Below are 23,769 nucleotides of genomic sequence, written 5' to 3'. Positions count from 1 at the left end.
TGTTAGCCAGTTCATCAAATAAAACTGTTGAGTCTCCAGCAATGGAGCCCGTATTATTTGGGATTTCAACAAATCTCGTTTTGTGATTTTGTAGAATACACTTTGACTGAATATAATCCCATAGTACAAACATACAAGCAGATACTCCTCAATGCGAGCTGATAATTTATTAAGCATTACACAAAAACACTGTCATATGTACACAGAAATATACAATAAAAACATTCCTACTACACTTTGCACACCGGTCTCGTGTAAACGCCCTCAACGTGATTAAAGATTCAACTCATACATTTAGCTCATACATAGAAAAGGCCTATATTATGGTAGACTACATCTAATGGTCAAAGGTGAATTATTCTTCCCTTGGTGATACATGGGCATTATATCCCAGTGGTTTGAAACTGATTTTTATGATAACTTTATATCATGCAATTCCAATTAAAATAAAATAAATTCATATTTGTTTGAGTAAATTTAAAGATATTTTATTGTCAGCGGTGGGGAGAGAAGTGGTCATTTTAAGCCACCTTCCAGGGCACAATGTTTTTTTTAAATTGCGTTAATTTAAGTCCACTGACAACACTATCCAACCATACGACAGAAGTGACAGAAACAGTTCGACAATACAAAAACACAACATCGGAAAACAATCAAATTGAACTCATAACGTTCACTTTTTTCCCCTTTTCTTATTCTCAGTGGCTCACAGAGGACGATACATCAACTTTAAGCGTGTCTGGAAATAAACCCCACAGTGAAATGAGTCAATATGTGGACAGAGTGGTGAGAAAGGGTGAGGGGCATTGCTTTCACCATGTGATCTTCTATTTCAATGTGATCACCTTGTTCATCATGAAAATCCGTAGTTGGAGGTGAGCTCCCGGATCCTGTTTTCCCGCGTCATTTTCTTCAGTTTCATCCTGCGGTTCTGGAACCAGATTTTAACTTGTCTGTCCGTCAGGTGGACGCCTTTACTGATCTCTAGGCGGCGCTCTCGGGTCAGGTACATGTTGAAGAGGAACTCCTTCTCCAGCTCCAGTGTCTGATGCTTGGTGTATGGACAGCGTTTCTTCCGGCCGCTTTTTGCTGTCAGCCAGTTGGCCGTGTTTTCACTTTTTGTGTCTCCTACAGAAAATGGCAGATACATGGTTTTACGCATTGGAACATGGGATAGTGTGTGTGTGTGTGTGTGTGTGTGTGTGTGTGTGTGTGTGTGTGTGTGTGTGTGTGTGTGTGTGTGTGTGTGTGTGTGTGTGTGTGTGTGAGAGAGAGAGAGATATGTATCTAGGAGTGTTTATGGTTTGTTATACACACACGTTACAGTAACATGTGTGTTTGTGTGTATGTCTTATGCGTAAACTATGGCTGCTTTGTTAGACTCAGACTTGACTTAGAGTTGAAACGTCAGTAATAGTTTGAAATCACATGAACATGTTACACCAATAGTGCGATGAAACAAATCTTGTTTTGTGTCATAAGTCGTGAAAGAATAAAAAGACTTTGTGGCACAGAAAATATAAAAGGCCTACACAAATACACGTAGGCATTTTACGCAGCGCTCCGAAAAATATTGGCTAAAGGTATAGGTAGTTAAAATGTATTATATTGTATTTTATGTATTTTACAATAATTCCTTTATTTTGTTTATTTGAAATAACACTGTAGTATTGTTTAATTAATCCAAATCTAGCTTTGTCCTTCAATAATTTACTTTTTCCGGTTTTACGCATAATATTTCGGGGCGTATTCATGCACATATACATCATTGCGTACACATATTATAACAACTTAGAGACAAAATACTTAAATAATATAATATGTCAATGCAACGTTCCCATACCCGTCTTGACTTGGCATTGCAAGTCTAACCAGTAAAATAGAACTACACAGGTGCCATTAAAAAGCCTCATTCTACCTGCACTGCACATATAAATAAAACCACAGGACCACACCTAGAATGAACTGTGATTACCTTTAGTTGTCTTTGCTGGTCTCTCTTTGTCATGCTCTTCCGTCTCGTCAGCTGAAGAGACTTCTGCATCCGAGGACTCGCGTGCCTCCTCGGTCCCCGGTGCAGCGTGAGCTTGCAGGTCGGCGTTTCCCGAGGACACGGACTCCTCGGTGTTCCTCCCTTCCTGCGTCGTGGCTGGAGTAGTTGGTGGCGTGTGGAAGCGAGCAGGAGCAATGGGGTGTAGGCCAAAATGAGAATGGGAAGGGTTCGGCTGGGGGCTGTTGGTGTTGTAAAGTTTATGAGAATGTGCGTGTGTCTGAGACAAGCGGAAGTAGCCCGGCACAGGCACTGAGCCCCCGCCGCCACCATCGGTAACTGTACAAGAACTCGAGCCTAAGCCCGCTGCTGTTAACCTCGAATATGTAAGATCTTCGGCGGTTGAGGCTTTAGGGCACTTCGGCTGCTCATACAGGCAGTAGGTGCTCTCCTCCTTAATATTCTGCGGGAACGAGCAGGGTGCGACCTGGGGACCCACCGGGTGCTCTTGGTCCATTCGACATGACCTCTGCGCGTCCATCCACATTTCCATGCTGGACATGTACGCACTAGAGGCGGAGACCATGTTTTGGGGACCCACCTCGCCGCGCTTCCCCATACCTGGGAAGTATCCATAGTTGTGTAGTCCGTAAGGCACTTCTGTTGCGGCGCTATGAGGCACGCACACCGCGCTCCCAGCATAGTGACCTCCGCCGCTCTCGGTGCGGCCACTGATCAGAGAATCCACTAAAAACGCATTTCCTGACGGACTGTCTGAACATGACATTATTGTGGTGTATTTTGGCGAGGGAAGAAGATAGCCCTTTCTGGCTGACATTTCTTGTGCAAAACATGCTGGATATGATTAGAGGCACCCCCCTCTCCGCCGTGCAGACTGCAAAACCAATGGAAATGCTGGAAGACGGGCAGTCCCTCCCATTCCGTGGCTACGTAGCAGCCGGAGCCATATCCATCATGGAGCTGAGACGGAGAAAGAAGGCAGCAGAGCAATCAGTGTGCTCCCTCACCTTGCCTTAATGCACCACCATTACCCCCTAGAAGGGGCGAGGTCCAGCATGATACAAAGTTGAAGAATAGATATATATTGAAAAGCAGTATTTCATTAATTTAATAGTTTAACAAGCGTTAAAATCCCTTCCCAACAAGTCATGTCTTAAGACCTGATTGTCTGTTTCTCACATTCAAATCAAATGTTACCACAAAGCTCATTAGGTGCAAAACAGAAGTATCAGATTTATAAAAAAAAAAAGTAATACTCTAGTGAGAGTCATGGTCAAATGAAACTATAAAAATATGGCCTTAAATTCAGTTTTTAAAAAGCTGCAGAACCCACCAACAATGACAAACAATAAGAAAGCAATGGGACTTAAAGGTAATAAAATGTGTTTAATTGTAGGTAGAATTCGCCTCTAGCGAAATGACTTGGCAAAAAGCCGTTTTGGTGCATCCATTAGCCTGAAGACAGACTGAGCGCTTCCGCACTAAATGTAAAGGTGCTAAGATTAGTGTTGCCTGGAGATTAAGAGTACTGTTAAACATACTTTGTTCTTTCTTTACAATCTACAGAAACGGTCTGACGTGTGTCTGTGTGTGTGTCTGTATGTATATATATATATATATATATATATATATATATATATATATATATATATATATATATATATAATATACACACATATATATACATATATATATATATATAATATACACACATATATATACATATATATATACATACATACATACTCACACTTCTTTCACCTAGTAGGCTACTTATACAGAATGATTACATGTTTATGTTTACTCTTGTTGCAGTTTTGTTTCTTTAGCTGTATGTCTATTTTCTGTGCAAGTACAGTGGGACTAACAACAAAAACAAATGATTTGTACGTGTAGTCATATCTGGCATATAAAGCTGATTCTGATTGTTGATTTTCGTTTTTTGCTGGACAGGGAACGTCTTTGAAGTGGTCAACATCAAGTTGACATCGTTGAACTGTCTTCTTATACTATTACTTTAAACATAACCATTTTGTATTTAAGATTGTGGACGAATATTGGATAATGTAAATCTTGATTATGTTAAATTCAGTAAGATTAACCAAGCTATCTCCGTGCGTAAACAACAGTAAACCAATCCATTGACACCAGTAATAAAAAGCAAATAAAGATAAAATAACGAAAAAAAGCCTTAAAGAATAAATTATTTTCTTAATGTTCAAGGACTTACCTTTTACACATGAAATTATTAAAATGCCATATGTTACTGCATATATAGTCATTTCCTGTATTAGAGCCTATTAGGCTTTGCTTTTCTTCGTCGTGATATAAAACTACTCAGGATATCATTTTACATTTCACACTCAAACAAAGTACTTTCTTAGATATTTTTGAAATTACGATTTGTAGTAATAATGGTTGTACTCCTGAGAGTTTTCACCAATTTAGGATACGGAAACTAGTTAATATGTACCTATAACTAGTCATTACGCATTGCACAAAAAAGGTTAAACCTGGATGTGCTTTCCTTCACAGGTTATATGAACAAATATGTTTTTAAGAAAAAGCTGCGGTACAACAAATTTACATTTGAAAAAATAAAAACTACTCGGTACAAAACATATATATTTGTTAAAGTGTCAAAGAATTGATCACGGTGTTGTGCAAGGAACAGGCTCAATGTGCCAAAGGAAAGCAGACATAAAGCTTGTCATCCTGTCGGTCCAATTTGGGGCAATAAGGGCCACAATAAAACTCTCCTTCCATCTCGTAGTGTCCTTGGCCATGTGCAGTCTATTGCTCTCTCCAGGTTGAAGTTAATCTCGGCCAGCTTTGCCATTACCAGGCCCAGGTGGCCGCTAGCCCCCCGGGTTTGTTTGCAGCCTGTTGTACTGAAATGAGGAAATTTCGGAGAAATTCATAAATCGAGCCCATTTAGGTTTTCAAACGCTCTGTCATTGACAGCTCATTTATGAACACTGGCTTAGAATTTTAGCGCGTCGACGGTGGACATTTGTCAATCGCTCGCGCTCAAAACGCACATATTTCAAATGACTGAAAGTTGATTGGAGGTTATTTATGTATACACGGATATAATACAATAATATGTTTCAAAAGAAAAAATATGATTTGTTGAAATATATAAAGAAAAGAGCATTTTCTCCAGCGCGAGAGTTTTAAAGACAAAGGCCGTGCGCCGAGCATGTTTTGCCCGCCTGTAAATTCCCCCAAAACCATAAAATATTTCACTGCAGAACTGACCTACTAAAGAAAGTGTGTATACTCTTCCCCACAGTTGCCTGTTCCTTAAGGAAAGTTAGGAAACTCAATACATCAATGAATTATCTGTGCCCAGTATTACATTGTTTTGGCTTATACACGCACACACTACATGGTGTTGTACTGGTATTGGGGCCTATCGATATCTTTGTGTTACAGTTATTAATTGTTCCTATTAAATCTTCATTTTCACAGCTGCCCGGCTATTATATCCCCAAAACAGTTCACTCTGACCACTGGCTTTGATCCCGCCCATATAATCGTGGCCGAAGAGGCCGTTTGAGTCGTATCATGTTCGTCCCGAGTGCAGTTATGAACAATAATGCGGCGTTTTATTACATCCAGCGGAAGCATTTATTTTTCACGAGAGACAAAGGAGAAAGAGACTCGTCCACAAGCATTAGGTCCAGAATAGTAACCCGCCACTCGGACTGACACCGAATACCCTCAGTGCAGCTCTGTATCTGTGACAGGAAGGAAAAGGAGACGCGGTTGCTGCCCTATCACAATCAGATCGACTTTTCTAATAGCAGCTTGTATCCACTTGGCACGTACAGAGAATAATGTGCTTTGGAAGGACGTCAAATGTTGTTAGCGGATTCTTTGAAGAGGAAGAGGAGGAAGAGGAACGAGCATGCAAGCCAGCTGCTGTGTTTTAAGATGAGCTGCATTAGCATGTGAACCATCTGAAAAATGAAATCATATGTTTTGTATCCAGCACCCGCTGCTTACTGTATCGTTAACATACTAACTGTATCCATTTTTTTTTTATAATTAAGGCAGATTTTTCCCCAAATCCAAAACATTTGTGGTTGGACTGGACGGGGTTGCAGATCTCTCCAGGTACAAGCCGGCCATGCTATTCTTCAACCATTAAAAACCTCAAGCTCAGCAAAATGAATAGCACATGCAGCATGAAGGCTTGGCACAGATGTGTTGCCTTATTAGGGCCCCCAGGAAGACTTGTGCACCAGAGAAATGTGGAGACTAAACACAAAACGGATCCCATCTCAAGCTAACAGGAGTCGCATGCAAGAGAAGAGTCTACGGAGTGGACATTCAGAAGGTTTCTTGCAACAGAGAAAACTATTCAAGCTTCAGCTTGTGTTGACAACACCTTTTACCTGCTTGCATTCGAGGTGAGCTTGGAGACGAAAATATCCACGGCCATGACATTGGTCCCAACAGCGCCGCCCGGTGGCAGAGGAAAGACTAATCCCGAGTGCAGCCGTCGCCACTAAACTGATTCGTGGTGGATAAACCGCACGAGGGGCAAAACATCTCAAGTGAAGTCGATGCAGCAAGCAAAGGCTGTTCCTATCCGTGCTCTCACTGCCGCTGCTCTCGCCTCCTTGGTAACAGTTAATAACCTTGGGTCTCAGACGGTTTATTGCACTGCACTCCAATTGTACAAATGCCCCAGACTCAGACAGCTTTTATGGCCGCGTTGCTGCGGCAACGGGGAGGATGTCCCGTAATTAGGGACGGAATTCCAGCGCGCAGTAAAGGATGCGCAAGGCAAGGCCGGACTATGGCAGAGAGAGGCAACCATAAACTTCAGCCTCTATCCCCGCGTTTATGGCCCTTTTGACTGTCATATATGAACGCCAATGCGCTGCGGCTAGCTCCCATAAACACAGTGATAACAGCAAATATGGCGACCCTCGCCAAAGGAGACTGCTGTTGGAACAGTGTTTCCAAAGCCAATCAGCGTAATGACAGCATGCACACACAAACTACAGTGAGCGAGAGAGAAAGAGTGAAAAACGAATAGAAAATAAAGTGTACATGGCGACAACAAATGTAAAGAGACGGATAAAGGTGGATGTGCATTGGTTCAATGACACATGTTTTCTTCTGGAATGCAATAGTTGCAATGTCGTTAATGGCTCAAAATACTGATCAACGTAATTGTAGCACAACAGGACAATATTTGCCATCAGAGGAATTATACTTTGTTTAGTTTCTATATGTGATCAATCAGAACCCATTAAAATGTAAGGTTATACAACAGCTTCAATATTAAATATGTTACTTTATTAACTTTTATTTTAAAGGCTTAACATAAACATATGTTTAGTTTGTACTCTGTGTGCCTCTATCAGGTTGGACAGTTCATATTATGTATGTATGTTTGCAACATTCGCTGGTACATGCTTGTGATATAACTATTGCGAGTTGAATGTGTTTCGTGCGTAAAATGTTTCACGTGCGCATTTCCATTCACCGAAAACCTAAAGCTTGTGGGGGAAAAAACAATGACAAGGCAGCAGTTTTTTTGTCAATGATCTTTTCATTTGTTTTTTTATTTGGAAATATAGTACAATACACAATTGGGCATACCAAGCAATTGATTCAATGCGATGACCCTGACCAGCATTGCCCTGTTAGCACACTTGAAAATGTAGCTTTTTATCTTCTTTAGACAGCAAGTACCAAAGGATCACGAGTAATGACAAAAATATTCTGTTATGCGTATCAATATCAGACCAAACAGGCCCGCTGCATATATACCTGTGTGTGCATGTTGGGCGTGTACCTCAGTGCAACTCCACACGGATCCAGTGGACAAGCTTATCTCTCTGGTTTTGGCCTGCATTATCAATACTCAACTGATAGTCTCCAAAAATCCAAAAGGACAACATGGATTGGGGTGTTGTAGATACGCAACATATAAATACGTATAGCCCTCATTCTGCAGGCTATACAAAGACGACAAAAGGCCAGCCCAGACTCAACACGGAATCCCTAGCCTGCTTGTAATATTGGACTTCGACTTGGTTAGCCGTGGCATTAAAGGAGATAGTAAACGAGTGGCTACAAAATAAATAAGCACACAAAACAAACACATTACAATCTCATCCGCTCGAACTCACTGTTTGGTCACACCAATACAATTTCAGTTATTTAAGTACATAGCCACCATCATCCTAAATCCACCACTTTTCTGACTTTAAAAACAGAAAAAAAGTTAAACAAATCTTTTGATTACAAAATACACTGGGTCAGTCGATCAGTGACTACTAATTTCTACCCGCGTGAAAGAAAAATAAACAAGGCGTCTGTGAGTCACAATAATATTAACAAGGGCCCTCGCAAGAGGGCAAAAATCCGTTTGTACATTTTTCTCAAAAAGAGAGTCTGAAGAGTGAAATCAAAGTCCACAGACTGACTTAATTCATGCTCACTCTGTGGGTAATTCCGATCGCAGGATACTGTTGTCCTCGAACTTGAAATTAACCATTGAGCAGTATTGCTGCTGTCGCGGCCAATGTGGTACACATTGTACACTGGAAGAGTCACAGCCGGAGAGCCAGTCTGTCTGTAAACGCAGTCGGTCCCACAGCGGAGGACTATGGAAGCTGTGACGGGGCTTCGTTGACCCCTAAAGCAGAGGATTGGAGGTATAATAGTGTAATCTATCTCTGTTCAGTTTCTTCTCCTTCATGCGCCGGTTCTGAAACCAAATCTTCACTTGTCGGTCGGTGAGGTTGAGCATCCGAGATAGTTGCAAGCGTTTCTCCTTGTTAATGTACACACTGAAAAAGAATTCCCTCTCAAGTTCTCTGATCTGATATTTTGAATAAGGGCACCTTTTCTTACGGGTCCTCTGTCCATCTGAAAGACACAAAAATAAAGTATACTGGTCACAGAAAATATGAACATTTAAAATTAGCCTTGATATGTTAGAAACATTTGTGTACGTTCTGTACGTCCTGGGTGTTGCAAGTATACACGTGAGCGGATTTCCTCTACTTAAAGCATATTTTCTACTTCAACAAGTGCCACATATAAAGAAATTAAATTACACTGGAAAGATTACCAAACCATTCGTGCTGGATCGCTACAGACAATACTTGGGCTTTGACCTTTTCCAGCAAATGAAAACAATAAGCTCGCTTTTAAACATTAGCAACTAAGAGCAACAGGGAAATGAGACCACGGTTCATTAGACAGTTTTTATAATAGTAGTAGTAGTAGTGGTATAGTAGTTTTATAGAACACAAAGGGGTAAATCTACAAATGGGAACACAAGAGTCCATGATGGCTTTAACACAAGAGCTCATGTCCGATAAACCTTAAACCAGAGGCACGAACCTCATTACATGGAAGTGCTGTTTTAATGCTAAGAAGCCGTGAAACAAGCACGTTTATAACACGTGGAATTAACGCAGGTCTGTATAACAATTCACATTGATAACTGGGTGTTTTTGCAAAACGTCAGGGAGTGTTAAAGAAAAACCACCGGCCTGTCTTTCACGGCCAATTTCAATTCCAAACACGTGATCCTGCAGTTTATAACAAAGTTTTGTTGGGGGTGGGGGGTCTACAGGCCCTCTATAAACCTTATATGCTTATAAAACAGCATATAAAAATTTTAACAGCAGTGTGTAAGATTGCAAACTTTCTCTCATAACCAAGGCGCTGACTTTAATACGTACTGCTGCTGCTGGATTTCTCCTCATTGTTGCCGGAAGATAACTGCGGGCTGCTCGCCTCATCCCGCTGCTCCTTCGCCTCGGTGTCTCTGCACGACGGTTCGTCCTCTGGCGAAGAGCTGGGCTGCTTGGTCGTCGTTTTGTCCCCTGAATAGCCATGCGTGGAGGAGCTCTCCGACGCGTTCCCGTACGCCGATTCGTAAAACTGGTCGAAGACTTGTGGCAGCACGCCATTTCTACCCACGTTACCGTAGAAATTGGCTGCAGCGGAGCCGGCGCTCGTATGGTGGTGGTGGTGGTGGTACGCAGCGGCGGCAGCTGCGGGGCTGTTTTTACCGAACATGTCCCCAACGACGGCAGTTTGAGCCGAAAGACAGTCCCGGTGCACCATGTCCTCCGTGGTGGGGTAGCCGTGGGGCAAGTTCCCCCGGTGCGGCCATTTACCGGACGCTTCAATGGCTGCATAGTCCCTAAACGTCACCTCTCTGACGGGTTGGACCTGCGGCAGGTTAGAGGAGTAAGAGTATGTCATGGGGCGGGTGGACGGGGTCTGGGACAAAAACGAGGGAAGACCGGAGAAATCAGCCCCCGCCGACACGTAATAAGTGCAGCTGGGCAAATACATGTTCGATCCGACGGGGACCCTTTCGTCAAAATCCATCATCGTAGTTCACCCTCTACTATAACTCTATGTTGGGGTTTGATTCCTCTATAACCGCCCTGAACATGGCTCTGAAGCGCCGTGCCTCTTGCCTCTTTGAAGCAGGTTCGCTAAGCAGAAATTTGGAGACGTAGGCTGACGTGGAGAGCCATCTCCATCCACTCTACGGAGGAGGAGGTCACGTGACCACGCGGCAGAAATTGACAGATTTTCAGGCTGTGTATGCGTGTGCGTGCCTGCCTGCCTGCGTGCGTGCCTGCGTGCCTGCGTGTGTGTGTGTGTGTGTGTGTGTGTGTGTGTGTGTGTGTGTGTGTGTGTGTGTGTGTGTGTGTGTGTGCGCGTGTGAAGGGAAGAAAACGAGTGTGTGTAGGAGTGTAAGAGACATGACTGCTATGTGTCCTAAAGCTTGGCATTGTTGCTTTGTCGCCATGTCGCCTTAAAGAGGAATTCCTTAACATGCAACGAAGTCAGAGGAAGACAACTTGAATGCTGCTTTTAAGAGAGAAGGTGGACTTCAATCGAAGCTTTAGCCCGAATATCATTATCAATTTCCCAGATGTTCTGTGCTTTTCCACACTACGTGCCCTAGAAAAATGTGTGTGCGTAATTTAAGCTTTTCTGGTTTTCCTTGTTTTTAAATGATGTACACAATGCGCGAAAAATGAAATGATTATGCAAGATAAAAATTCCAAACCCCACCTGACAATAGCATGATTGAACCAGCATTACTGTGCATTGACAACATTGACCTGAATTGGAGGAAGGAAACAACCAGCTTATCTGTAAAGTCTGCTTTTAGAAACCTCTTAGTCATCATCATTTGGTGGTTTTACAACATAGCATTTGGCCCAGTGGGCATTTAGTTATCAGGGTCATGTTCAAAGTAGCGGCTAATGTTTCAACAGGATACAGCCTTGTGTTAGTAACAGTAGCCTATAAGAAAGACCAAACTCAAATGTTGACTACATAAATACAGGACCTTAATATTTAGGGTGAACAGAAAACAAACCTGACAGTGACCTTTTGTGGTCTGAGAAACCTTACACCAATAACATTTTAATTGTAACGTTTAGAGTAATAAACACATTTTATTATTATGATATTTTGTATTTGTGTGAGTATCAACAGTAAAACACGACACACCTCTCAGAAAAGACGAGGCTCACTGAGGAAAATGCATTAAAGCAGTCTGCTTCAAAAGTCAAACGTAACAACCTATTTAGAATAATACACCTATTCTATTGCTGAATTATTCTTGTCTTATTTCTCTGCTTTGTCTCATATTTAATGGATCCAACAACGGCTCAAAAAGTCGCAACATACAAGCCCTCTCGACTTTTACGCACGGAAGTTTATTTACGTTTTGGTGCCAATATTTACTAAAATGTGCGTTGTCCAGTTAGAAGACACATTCTAGAATTTAGAAAAAGCTCAGGTTTTGATGAATACTAATTTCCATCAGATCACTATTTTTGTGACGCATCTACATTTGCGTAAATAAAACACACGCACATAACAAAATGAGTAAACATTTCTTAACGGATTATTTTTGCAGGATTTCTAAATACCTGCAGCTGTATTTCAAAGTTACAGCTCGAAATGTGCATGCAACATTCTGATTGCTAGTAACGTTTGTTATTGCCACACAGGAATTGCAAATAATTTGGTATTAAAGGTCTTCTTTCCCCTGAAGCTATACAAATTAAGAAAACAATTGTCCATTATGTTTTTAAAATGAATGGATTTCTTGTATTTGCTTTTGTAAACATGCCACAGTGCACATTCCCTGGCTGTCTGTTGTGAGGCCACCATGCAGCATGATTTGGAGAGGCTGCAACTTGACTCTAATGTGCTGTGAATGAGAGACGTGAGCTCGGATTAAGACCGCCGCGTCTGGCCTGGCCCCACAGCCCGATATGTACATTCGGATCCAAGAGGTTGCTGATGACAAATGTGAAACACAACCTTAAAATATCACAAACACTAAGACTGTGCAAGCACCAACTAACACAACGTGAGTCTATCAAAACAAGGGGAAAAAACATGCAGTCTGAGTTGTACCGTTGTGCTTGCAAGCAATTTTATTTGATCAATTGCAGGGGCACAAACAACTCGAGTGTCTTTGCGACCATACGCTCCGCCTCTCATTGAATCCAGACAAATTCTATGACTTGTGTTGAAGCTTTTAACCGGTAATTGAGCACAGGATGCCCAGGAAAACCAAAGCCAGCTCTGGACAGACCTGCGTTTTTATAGCTGCTATAGTATTCTGCTGCGTTTTTTTCCCTCCCCGGCCAGACAGACACCACAAAACAGGCCAAGCGTGATAGGAAGTCGCCACCAACGCGGACTCAAAGTCAGCAGCTGAGGATTTTCAACGAAATAGAAACATATTATGTCTGTAAACAACTAAGGTAAGATTTCCACCGACAATAAATACATTTTTTCTAACCATTTGACTAAACAATTGAAAACAATTCGTTCAAGAATAATGACAAGCATAAAAAGGCCAAATGTATGTGAAATGAGTTTTGTATTTGTGTTGATCCTCTCACCAACCTGGTTGTGTGATTTGTTGGTCACCAAAACCGCAGTCTGGCGCTGCGTAAAAGCTCTCAAAGCCAAAGCTTTGTCTTTACGGTCGACTTCAAGTTCGGGGGAGGGAGAAGGTCCTTTGCAGAGAGCACAGGGCCCACTGTGCCCCGGATGGAGTTCCTTTAATTGCTTCTACGTTTACGAAAGCTTTAGGTTACAAGAGTACTAATGTGAACTTCTGACTCTGAGCTGAGGAAAAGTCTAACGAACTTTACCTTCGCACTTATAGTGCATCATGAGAGATGCAGGCCTTTAAGTTACCGTCTTGAATAGGTTTGGTTAGCTTAATTTAGCTGTAAATAGTAAACCACTCATTCTGACTCTTACTATTTTACTATTTTGGAGAAATGCTCTCATTAAAACTCCTTATATTTATAATAAATTGATCTTGACAATGTTAATGTCAGATTTGGACATTAAAGGAAACATAAAGCCTAAAAGATAAACATTAATATATAGATTTTGGTAATACATAACCACGAATGACTATGGAAGAGATTTGACATGGAGATAATCAGTATTTACTCAGGGACACTGTTTTTATGGCCTTTAAGTCAAGAGAAGCGCTTTACTCCGTCTCCTGCCGTTTTCGTATTCTTTAGACCACATAGCCAGATACAAATAGACACAGTTGTCATTTGGATTACATCAAACACTAAGATTAAACAATTATATATCAATTAACAGATATTAACACAACATATTTAACTTGAAGTTGCACTTTAATTAAGTGCAACTTCCATTCTGGAGTGATATAAGCGCAGTGGTTGTGTCAGGGAGAGTGAGACAGACAGACAAAGCCGTGTGCCATAAAACCTTGTTAGACAACAAGTAAACAATCAAGTGTGGGGAGGATCTGAAAGTACAGTTTAACGCCACGTCAGGTAGGCCCATAGGCTGTAAAGCAGGCTAAATAGGCGCATTCAGTGTCCTGTAAAGAAACCTCCTGTAGTTTAAGTCTTGAAGTGAAATAAAAAGCCCAGAGCTTTAGTACAGGCTGTTTTTGTTTTCATTTTATGGTGGAAAAATGGGCCACCACACCTGCGCCTCAAAGCATCTATTGACTATATTCTTCATCTCAAAAGGAGAACACGGTCTGTAGTAGAGTGTGCTGAGCAGGAGTCCGACAAGATACACATGGCATAGTGACTATACAACAATACGGGTACCAACTGTCACCTTTTGATGCTCAGACTATTATACATACATTCAACAATCACTAAACACAACTTAAACATGGCGGTTTGGGATGTGTACACGGAGCAGTGGGCGTACAACCAACACTATGAGCTAATTAATTAATGTAGAACATTTACTTTACGCGTTTACTTTTGGTTTTCCACAATATGAGATTGTTTTAAAAGCCTTATCGAACTTGAATGGTATATGGTTTTGGTTCAGCTGCTATGTTGCTGGCTACATTGATACGACTCTGATGGTTTTTAATACCCCCCCCCCCCCCCCCCTCGTACTCCAGACTGAAACATGAAACAATCACAGCACTAAGTTGCCTACAAATGAACGAGGAGGGGAACAATATATATATATATATATATATATATATATATATATATATATATATATATATATATATATATATATATATATATATATATATATATATATATATATATATATATATATTTGTAAATTTGAACCTGATTCGGCGAACAACTGTTGATTTATCCACAGGTGACAGAAATGTGGGCCGACAGCGATGGCGACGACAGAGGGGCCAGGCGGACCACACAGGCATGCAGGGAAACTGACCAACTCCACGGTCAACGGGAGCACCTCTGACTCACTAGTGGAGACTCACAATGCTGGATTCGCCTGTAGAGGGTATCCTGGGAAACGAGGTGTCAGTAGGAGTGGGCCTGCATGAACAAAAGGACATAAACTGCACTTCAGTGGAGGACACATTTTACAAAGGAAAAAAAGATAGAGGAAAAAACAAAGACAGAATAAAATGTAAGTGTATTGATAGGGATTCATCTAATTTTGAAAAGGGGAGCCACAATGTAGAAACTACTATTGCGTCAGATAATCCTTGTCTTAATTGATGGCTGAACGAACAAGATATTTAGAGCACAATTGGAAAGTGAATTTCCAGTTCCGCTTCTTGAATTATGTGCACATGCTCAAAAAGTACATATTAATCATTTGAATAATACATAATAATAAAATTCAGCTGGTAAATATAACTTTATTATTTAAAAGGTGTCTTTTTCCCTTGGTCTATTTTAAGATCTATATTTTATGCTCTAGATGTTTGGTTTTCAGCATCTTTTAAATGATAACAAATCTTAGTAAATATTTAACAGTTGCAGTTGCTGACATGGCATTTTGAATATGTCTAAATCAAACCAATGTGACGTCTAGTCTTTTTTGATAGGAAATTCAGATGACATTGCTTTTTCCTCATCTCCCGAAACAGTTTTTTTGTCATTGTGTGAAAATGTCGTTTAACAGTCCAATACACGCGCAGCATTTACTCTTCGTCACCTAGAGCCTTTAGGTAAATATATTTCGACTCATGGTAAACATTGTTGTTCAACTGAACGACGACCTTCAACGAAAACGTCGCCGCTGAATTACATTTATCGCTCTTGTCTTTTATTTATACCTCATGAACAGCAGAATGTTATTTGATAATCACTTTTTTCTCGCATAATTTTTTCCAACCAAGCTCAAATAACGAGGAACGAATCTTTTGACTGGCTATTGTAGTTTCATTCACAGATCTGAACTGATCCAGGACCGGGCAGAACCGGGTTCATATAAAGAGTGGCCACCCAATCATCCTACAATCATTGTTTCTACTCACTGTTTAAAAACATTGTAGCTTAACGAATGACCCATTTTACTCGGGAAAAGCCCCAATCAGCCCTTAAATCCAATTATTGTGGATTAAAACAGGTATTGCGTAGATAAAACACCAAAATGAAGCATCTGCAGCGTTTTAAAAACATTTTCAAAGACGGATTTCCACAGTCTCCCATATTGCTTTTTGTAAATATGTATGGGTTCAAATATCCAAGAACATGCGTTCTGCTGCACAAACTTGCCTTAATATATCTTCTGCACTTTTATATGTAATCGTTGAGCATTATCAACGCGAAATATGTATTTTGTCTTGAGGGAATTGCCAGGGAATGGCAAACAAAAGACCCACGAAGCAAACAGACCTTCTGCCTTCACTGTAATACATGACTCATACATATACAATGTGTATCTTTCCTTTAAAGACATGCCTATACTTCATGAACTAACACGGTAAATTATTTGGCATTTATATTTCAACCAGGACAGGAAAACCCCGTCTGAGGAAGTAAAAGGCGCCGACTGAGGCTTTCACATAATCTCGGTCAAGTGCTCCTATTTGACCGCCGCCACGGTCTTTGATAAATGCATGTCTGCTCAGGTCTTTGTGGTGTATTACGAGATTATCTTCCAAACTCGTCCTTTCAAGCTTGACCAGAGCTATATTGTTGAGTGACTCAAGGTTGCAGGCCTAGCCACCATTACGCACAGAGATAGCGAAGGTCAATGTAAAGAGCAATGCCCAGTGCTGGCCCTGTCTGTGTTCAACCACACACAGGCAGGCCAGATGCATACTAATCGAATATGTAATGTATTTGACCAATTCACTGATCCGAAAACCTCAAAAGGTATTAGTATATTGGATAATATTGAGTTTCTGACCTAAAGATTAGCGTTTATACGGACTATCTGAGACTAGTCTATTCAGTTATTTGATGAATAGAAAGCGTGACATGGTTATTTCTTTTAAAGAGACCATTTTCACTGTTAGTATTAGACGGAATCGAATAATAAAAATGGATCATGCTTGATCATTTGTTTAGTTTGAAAGCGCCTTTAAGGGACAAATATTCCCTTCATACTTCACGGCTACACTTTACTTTGCTTAAAACAATGCATGGAAGTCCACGTATAGCTTTTTAAAGTGAATAATAGGCTAAATTGAACCCTTTCTGAAACCTGAAATTAACTGTAATTCACTATTTTTGCCTTAGTGTGGCGGCAGAACTCAATTTTTGCACGTGCAGTGTATCAAAGACGTGAGGAGGAGGAGTGATGGGCGGATCATTGTGCTGTGAGCTTTGGACTATCACGCTATGTGTCAGAGTGGAGGCGGGACCTGTAGCATTGTTTTGGTCCTCACGAACCAATAAAATGCGGCTATGCTCGCTTGCAGCCAATTAGCTGCCTAGCTGATCACGTGACTGCACTAAACTTCCGCTCTACAGCATCAGCTCTTCCGCTCGTTAGTGTTTTCTGGACTACAAGACGCACTGAGCAGTCTGACGTCCCACATTTATCCCATCTCTGAGTTTATTGTGTAACACGTGCGCGCCCCGCCGTGCCTACGTCAGAGGACGTGGGACCAGGGCGACGCTGCATTCCGTGCTCGCGGGCATATGCTTCTGTCTCACATTTCTGTGGTGTTTCTCTCAATCAGCCAGCTGGCCGTGTTGATATCATAAACACCAAATATCTGACTGCTTACTAGTTTAGAAAACAAGCCAGCCTTTAGTCGACCGTGTAAATAATCCCTATTCATGTTCGTTTACGTTGCTGAACATTTGCCATTTTTACAAAACTGAAACAAGGAGGCTGAACTATGAATAGTAAATGAAACTCATTAACGATCATGTTATAAATGTTGAAAAAAGTCCCATTTAGATGATATTATTCGCTAAAAACTCCAAATAAATAAAAACAAGAATAAGTAGCCTACTCATACAACTAACAGTAACAGCATTGTTTTTAAGTCACAACAACTACAACTAATACAACTGACAACAATAGGCTTAATAATATTTATAGTAGCCAAATAATTTAGCATCCAGGTTCTGGATAAGGATTTGTAGATTTATTTTATTCAAAAATAAGATAATTAGTTTTTATATATATATATATATATATATATATATATATATATATATATATATATATATATATATATATATATATATATATGTGTGTGTGTGTGTGTGTGTGTGTGTGTGTGTGTGTGTGTGTCAGTAAAGCTATTCACGTTTAGGCTTATAGCGCATGCAAATCAACTAATCAACTAACAAATATAAATTAAAATAACTATAATACCTTTGTACGAGTATAACCCACAGGCCTATGTGCTTTCAATTATTGCAAAAAGTTAAAGAAAAAAAAGGGATTGATAAACCATACGTACAGAGTAGGCTGTGCTTGAAATTATTGAAGGAAGACAAACTGTTCCATATAACAAAATTGGATAAAACAGTTAAATCGCCAAGTAAATCAGGCAGCCTAACAGGTGTGAAGGCCAGCCAGACGACCTGGAGCTCTGAATGAGGAGGGATTGGGTTTGACAATTGACTGCCAGTAAGACTGAATCACATTCATTAAAGCAGTCAAAACAAACATTGTGGGAAGATGCGTTTTTGGTTGCGTGGTTAGCTGCGTAACAACTGCACTGTCATTTAAAAGGAACATCTTTTAGAACAAGAGCCCCAAATGTCAGTGAACAATGAACGATTAGAGTGACTCGGGACGCAGTTAAGACGTTTCTGCAAGCACAGGTTTTTTTTTTCACGAAACACGAAACTGCAAAAAGTTAAAATTAATTCAGTTTAAATTCTATTAAATTACAAGTGCAATTCATCTCATGTTGATACATCACAGATATGTTTCTATAGGGCCCGTTTTTGAAGTGACGCACTGCCATGCAAAACATTTCCACGAATCATTGCACCAAATTAACATTCAACATTACATCAATACATTTTAAAACAAAAATATTTTCATCACGGTGACCGAGAGTATTTTACGACTAATTATATTTGAGTTCTTGTTCGCGATTAATCCAATTACAATAGAAAGCTTACAGAAAATGTAATAAAAGAAATACAATTGTTTAGAATGCTTTCTGACATTTGTGAATAGGCCTTTGAATATTTACACACTCATACTTATTGGGACTGCGCTTCAGAGAGGAAGAAAATAACGCGGTTGAGTGCGTACAAAGTAGGCTAGTAATGTGCAGTCGTACAAAACAGATTGACACGAGGTGGCCTTCGCCGTTTAAAAATAATTGCCCAAATATCATTAAATGGAGTCAAAATATAGGTTTTCAAGCTGACAAGTATGTTTCTTTGATCAGAATAAAGATACAATAGCAACTTCCATGCAACGTAAATGTAAACTAGCTACATCTCACTAAACACAACCCAATAAGGCAATGTAGGCCTAAATATTACAAAAATGTATTAAACGGTTATTACAATTTAGGAAGTAACTTCGAACTGTGTGGATATTACTTTCAACGTGTAACAAAAGCACTACGAAATATATTTGGAGAAATAAAATACACAAGTTCATCTCACTACCCTTCAATATTAAATGTCCGTGCAAACATTTAAATATTCAAGCGATTTGTAATTTTACAGTCACTACGAATGAGCAAGAGGAAATATGTTTTGTGTTTAACATGCCTATATGTTTATTATTAAAATAAAGTTGTTCCTGCTATTTACACCTGCGTTGGTTTATTACTGTAGATGTCTCGATCATAGACCAAAATCATTAGCTAATTATTATAGAATTAAATGAAAATTAAATAATAATAATGAACATCATTATTATAATTATTATCATTAACATTATTATTATAATTATTATTCAGTAAAGTCTGTATAGCACTATTTGACCATTGATAATTCCTTTGGGTATGATCTTAAACTCGCCGCTAGGTGGCAATGTCAGCCTATATTTCAATACAAACCAGCCTCAACTAACTAATTTCCTCTTTTCCCAGAGACAGACAGAACTCTACTACACATTGCAAATATTGGACTTTCTAAACAGACATTTTCTTAAAGTAGCCTTCTTCTGGATAAAGAAAGCTGCTACAAACCCAGAAAAGCAGCCACAAAGACACTATTCAAACCATAGTGTCACATGCAGCTGAAGTATGGGTCTAAAACAGTTTTTAAAAAGTGCAGCGATTATGGAGGAGAACATTCGCCAAAAAGTGTAAACTGAGCTCGCATCGTGTGATGCCGTGAAAGGGGTACATGTTCAACATAACTAGATACAGTTCAACAAAGTCCATATTTTATTGGGACGGACTTTAACACCAACATACTGGACTCACACACAAATAACCTGGATAACAAGCCGGGATTTACTTTATATACAACCACATGAATACGCACACATTCTAAAAAGCTATGATTGACATGATCACATATCCCGAACGATTATCTAAGCATTATAGTAATAACTGCACCATGGATTGGATATGGATGAGAGCACGGGTTCATATGATAAGACTAAACTTCATACAAGCGAAGCATGCGAGTTAGGTTTTAAAAAAGGAAGCCAGTAGAGATTAATATTTAACATTTCCAAGGTCCAAATCCCTAACACCATCACTTCCTGTGAATCTTCGCATTTTTATCACCGTCGATAAAGTCGCAGATAAAGGCGTAGCTCGGTGGCACACACCTCTCTGAACTGGGGTCAGTTTTCCTGTGTTGAGTGAGCATGTTGAGAAAGAGAAGAAAAAAAAAATAACTGCAGCTATATATGTTGTCTTTATCTCTCCACTTGACTCCTTAAACAAAAAGCCATTTAACAGCAAGTGGCAGGAGGGTCCAGTATTCATAGGCCTCAGAAATTTTGTTCCAGAAGCTCCGGGAAATCATTTGGTAACTTACAAATAAATCATGTTCAGTCAGGAAGGAGTTTTGGTGTTCCAATCCATGAGTCCAAACGCGCGCATATACATGCGTGCATGTGTGTGTGTGTGTGTGTGTGTGTGTGTGTGTGTGTGTGTGTGTGTGTGTGTGTGTGTGTGTGTGTGTGTGTATATGTGCGTGTCTAGTGTATATCCCACAGATAGCATATTGTCCGTAATAAAAATAAATATAAACTAGCTGATGGGTTTCAATTTGTGGACAACTTTCTTCTCCTTTACGCGTCTGTTCTGAAACCATATCGTGACCTGTCTCTCGGACAGGTTGGTCTGGGCAGATATCCTCCTCCTCTTGTCCTTCGTGATAAATTTATTGGCGCCGTACTCGCGCTCGAGTTCCTTCAGTTGCACCTTGGTGTATGGCACGCGCTTCTTTCTTCCACGTCGATAAGAGCCAGACTCTCCTCCGGTGTGGGACACCGCGTCTTAAAAAATAAATAAAAAAAGAGAGACAAAATATGCTGTCATGAGCTGCTTCTCAACAAGTGGTTCAGTTTCACTTTTAACTCTCAAAATGTAATGTTATCAATAAATGGTGATTTGTTTGTTACTGAGCCACACATATCCACTAGCTATAGAATCAAAAACATTTTTTCTGGATTTGCTATGGAGAGTGACGTGTTATAGTATAAAACAAGTTAAAATAAGGTTGACTACTCTTTGATAATGACGGTTGATTAATTAAATAAAGATGATCAGTACACATAAGAAAATCACTATGCGCTGAGATTATTTATTCACTTTTAAGGAAATAAAAATATGTTTTCCCTCATTCCATTACTTCAGTAATATAGTTACCAAGCTATTTGTTGTGCTATCTGTTTTGCAGGTTGACACAGCAACTGACATTTCAAACACCCCATTATATACAATTTGCATCCTGTTTACAGTGTGGTAACAAACCAACATGTCAAGCAGCAGCAGCTCTGTCCAGAAACGGCTGGACCTTGAGGGTTGTAGCCTACCTTGTATGGAGGACTTCCACATGTGGCCGGGCTGGGGCTGCTCCTTGGCGCAGTAAACCTGGCCGTTCCAGCCGTTGGTGGCGAGAGTCCACGGTTGGTAGGTCTCCATAGGTAGCAGGGACTCGTGTCTGGCCTCTGACTGACTGAGAGTTGGGACAACAGGAACGTCCAGGTAGCTGGGGACAGGTTGGTATGGGCCTGTGGAGTAGGTCGGATAAAAAGCGAATTCCTTTGCCCGGGAGGTGAAGTCGTCGCTCGAGGCAGACGTGTCCATGTATTTTTCTCCATACGCAGAGGGGGGCTGCGCTCCGCATGACTTAATGCTACTGTGATGCGACATTCGGCACGGATAATAACCGCTACCGAAATACCCATATGGCAGGGACGCGCTGGAGGAATTCTGAGCTGCAGAGCAAGGACTGCACTGTTTCACTGGCTCGCCCATACCAGAGGTGGGCACGTCGCTTGACGAATAAGCCGTGCTGGGTGCCAGGGACGTGGGGTGCGCCATCAGATTCCGACACTGGTTCGCGGCAAAGTTGCCACCAGCAAAACCCTCCATGTTCTTGACTTCATCGGAACCTCCGCCGTTGTCGTAGAGGAACATCACCGACGGGTCGACCCAGCGAGGACGGAGGAGCAGTGACGTTGTCATAGCACGGCATCCAACATTGAAGCTTCTGGCTCTTTTTTAAAAAGCACAGAGACTGAGAAAAGGAGATACTGGTTCCCAGAGAGTAATACAACTCTGACGCGCACAAGAGCGCAGAGGTTGCGCCGTCATTGGCCCAGATGTTATCACGTGACAAGGTTATGCAAAGAGGACGGTAAACATCACCCTGTACAGATAATTAAATGGAGAAAAATGCGGCGAAGTAGGGTGACCGTACCTATTTGATTTGGCTTTCGCCGTGTTTGATTCTGTTGAGATGGATGTTTCTTTATTCTTAAAAAGTAAGAAACACACACGAGCTTAATATTATAATCAAATTAGGTTATATTTCAGAATTTCAAATGCTTGATTTGGATAAAGAATGGCTTAAAAAATATATTTTTATGTCTGAAGCACAGATAAGGGTCGATTATTGAAAGTGGTCAACAATTTATAAAAAACCAGCTACTACATATGACTAATAGCCTTATGGCCTTTACGCTCGCATACTGGCCAGCCTTTGTCTGCTTCGCTACATGAACAAGGTATCATCACACAGCCATTTACCTAAAGAGATTCCCAGTAATACAAACAATATTCAATGACATTGTGTTATATTGGGAATTAAACATTCTGCCGCCCACCGATGGATCGATACACTGTGTTATACTGTCAGTATAAAACAGCGCATTCAGTATGGGATGTGGAAATGGTTACAGTCGACATATTTTAAGCAATTTAATTCAACCATTCAAATGTTTCTCGAAACAAAGTCAGTAGGGCCCCCTTTCAATAACCCCATGCCAATTTCAGATTGAAACAAAGACAAACGGATTCAAAATCGTGGTTTTGGGTGAATATTTAAGACATAGACTTCTGACATGTTTACAATATGCAAAGAGAGAAAACAGCATTGGACTTGGCAGTGCATGCCTGTGCTGACATAGGAGGAAGACGCGGCTGGAGGCCAAGGTCAAGTTGAAAGTTGATGTCTAGCCATCCAGCCTGTCGGGCTATTCAGGCTGTAAAGAAACTGTCTGAGCGCTTGAAAAGAGCGGAAGAGGGGTGAGAATTCCTGTCCCAATGAAAGCTATTGGAGGACATTAACTTTTACTCTCATTTTGTTTTCTCCACCACTTATTCTCATGAACTAGTCTGTACCCGCTTCACTTGGGTGGTGCCTATGTATTCCAGCTTTGGAAATATAAAAGGAATGTTGCCGTTTTTTATTTGAAGATCTTTTGGAGGTGTTTTTGGCAGATACGTGTGAAAATGATCTTGATCTCTGAAATGAGGGGACGGGATAAGGTGTGTGTGGTTTTGCGTGTGTATGTGTGTGCGTGTGCGTGTGTGTGCGTGCACGCGCGTGCGTGTCCGGTCTGCTGCTTTGTGTTTATGACCAGTC

The 23,769-nt window shown here is 40.7% G+C and overlaps 3 protein-coding genes across 4 annotated transcripts; all 3 read right to left on the bottom strand.

The window, feature by feature from the left end:
- Positions 1–152: 152 nt before the first annotated feature.
- On the bottom strand, positions 153–6,483 carry LOC137872662 (homeobox protein Hox-A10). Of its 2 annotated transcripts, XM_068710994.1 has the most exons (4): positions 6,415–6,483; positions 1,976–2,971; positions 846–1,128; positions 153–739 (listed from the first exon to the last, which is right to left on the bottom strand). In XM_068710994.1, the coding sequence occupies exons 2-3, from the start codon at positions 2,826–2,828 to the stop codon at positions 854–856; spliced, it is 1,128 nt and encodes a 375-aa protein (XP_068567095.1). In that variant the 5' UTR covers positions 2,829–2,971; positions 6,415–6,483; the 3' UTR covers positions 153–739; positions 846–853. The 2 variants fall into 2 exon arrangements, with proteins under 2 accessions (XP_068567095.1, XP_068567094.1); XM_068710993.1 differs by having other exon boundaries at positions 153–1,128.
- Positions 6,484–7,611: 1,128 nt separating this feature from the next.
- On the bottom strand, positions 7,612–10,427 carry hoxa11a (homeobox A11a). Its single transcript, XM_068710581.1, has 2 exons — positions 9,733–10,427; positions 7,612–8,908 (listed from the first exon to the last, which is right to left on the bottom strand). The coding sequence occupies exons 1-2, from the start codon at positions 10,391–10,393 to the stop codon at positions 8,676–8,678; spliced, it is 894 nt and encodes a 297-aa protein (XP_068566682.1). The 5' UTR covers positions 10,394–10,427; the 3' UTR covers positions 7,612–8,675.
- A 9,665-nt stretch (positions 10,428–20,092) lies between these two features.
- hoxa13a (homeobox A13a) lies at positions 20,093–22,496 on the bottom strand. The gene is given in 2 exon segments (XM_068710579.1): positions 20,093–21,172; positions 21,713–22,496. Coding segments are annotated over 2 exon segments (1,032 nt in total). The 3' UTR covers positions 20,093–20,924.
- Between the last annotated feature and the right edge of the window lie 1,273 nt (positions 22,497–23,769).

Source organism: Cebidichthys violaceus, unplaced genomic scaffold, assembly GCF_023349555.1.
Source record: "Cebidichthys violaceus isolate CVI_PGR_0920_01 unplaced genomic scaffold, fCebVio1.0.p SCAF_16, whole genome shotgun sequence".
Taxonomy (NCBI): Eukaryota; Metazoa; Chordata; class Actinopteri; order Perciformes; family Stichaeidae; genus Cebidichthys; species Cebidichthys violaceus.
Note: the sequence above shows the minus strand (reverse complement) of the source record. Positions and strands in the feature narration are given on the sequence as shown.

Excerpts from the sequence above, each read along its gene's own strand:
- hoxa11a (XM_068710581.1), bottom strand. The coding sequence starts at position 10,393 with ATGATGGATTTTGACGAAAGGGTCCCCGTCGGATCGAACATGTATTTG. Across the intron at positions 8,909-9,732 it reads GGAGAAATCCAGCAGCAGCA|ATGGACAGAGGACCCGTAAG; the intron begins GTACGTATTAAA and ends TGTGTCTTTCAG.
- LOC137872662 (XM_068710993.1), bottom strand. The coding sequence starts at position 2,828 with ATGTCAGCCAGAAAGGGCTATCTTCTTCCCTCGCCAAAATACACCACA. Across the intron at positions 1,129-1,975 it reads ACCAGCAAAGACAACTAAAG|GAGACACAAAAAGTGAAAAC; the intron begins GTAATCACAGTT and ends CATTTTCTGTAG.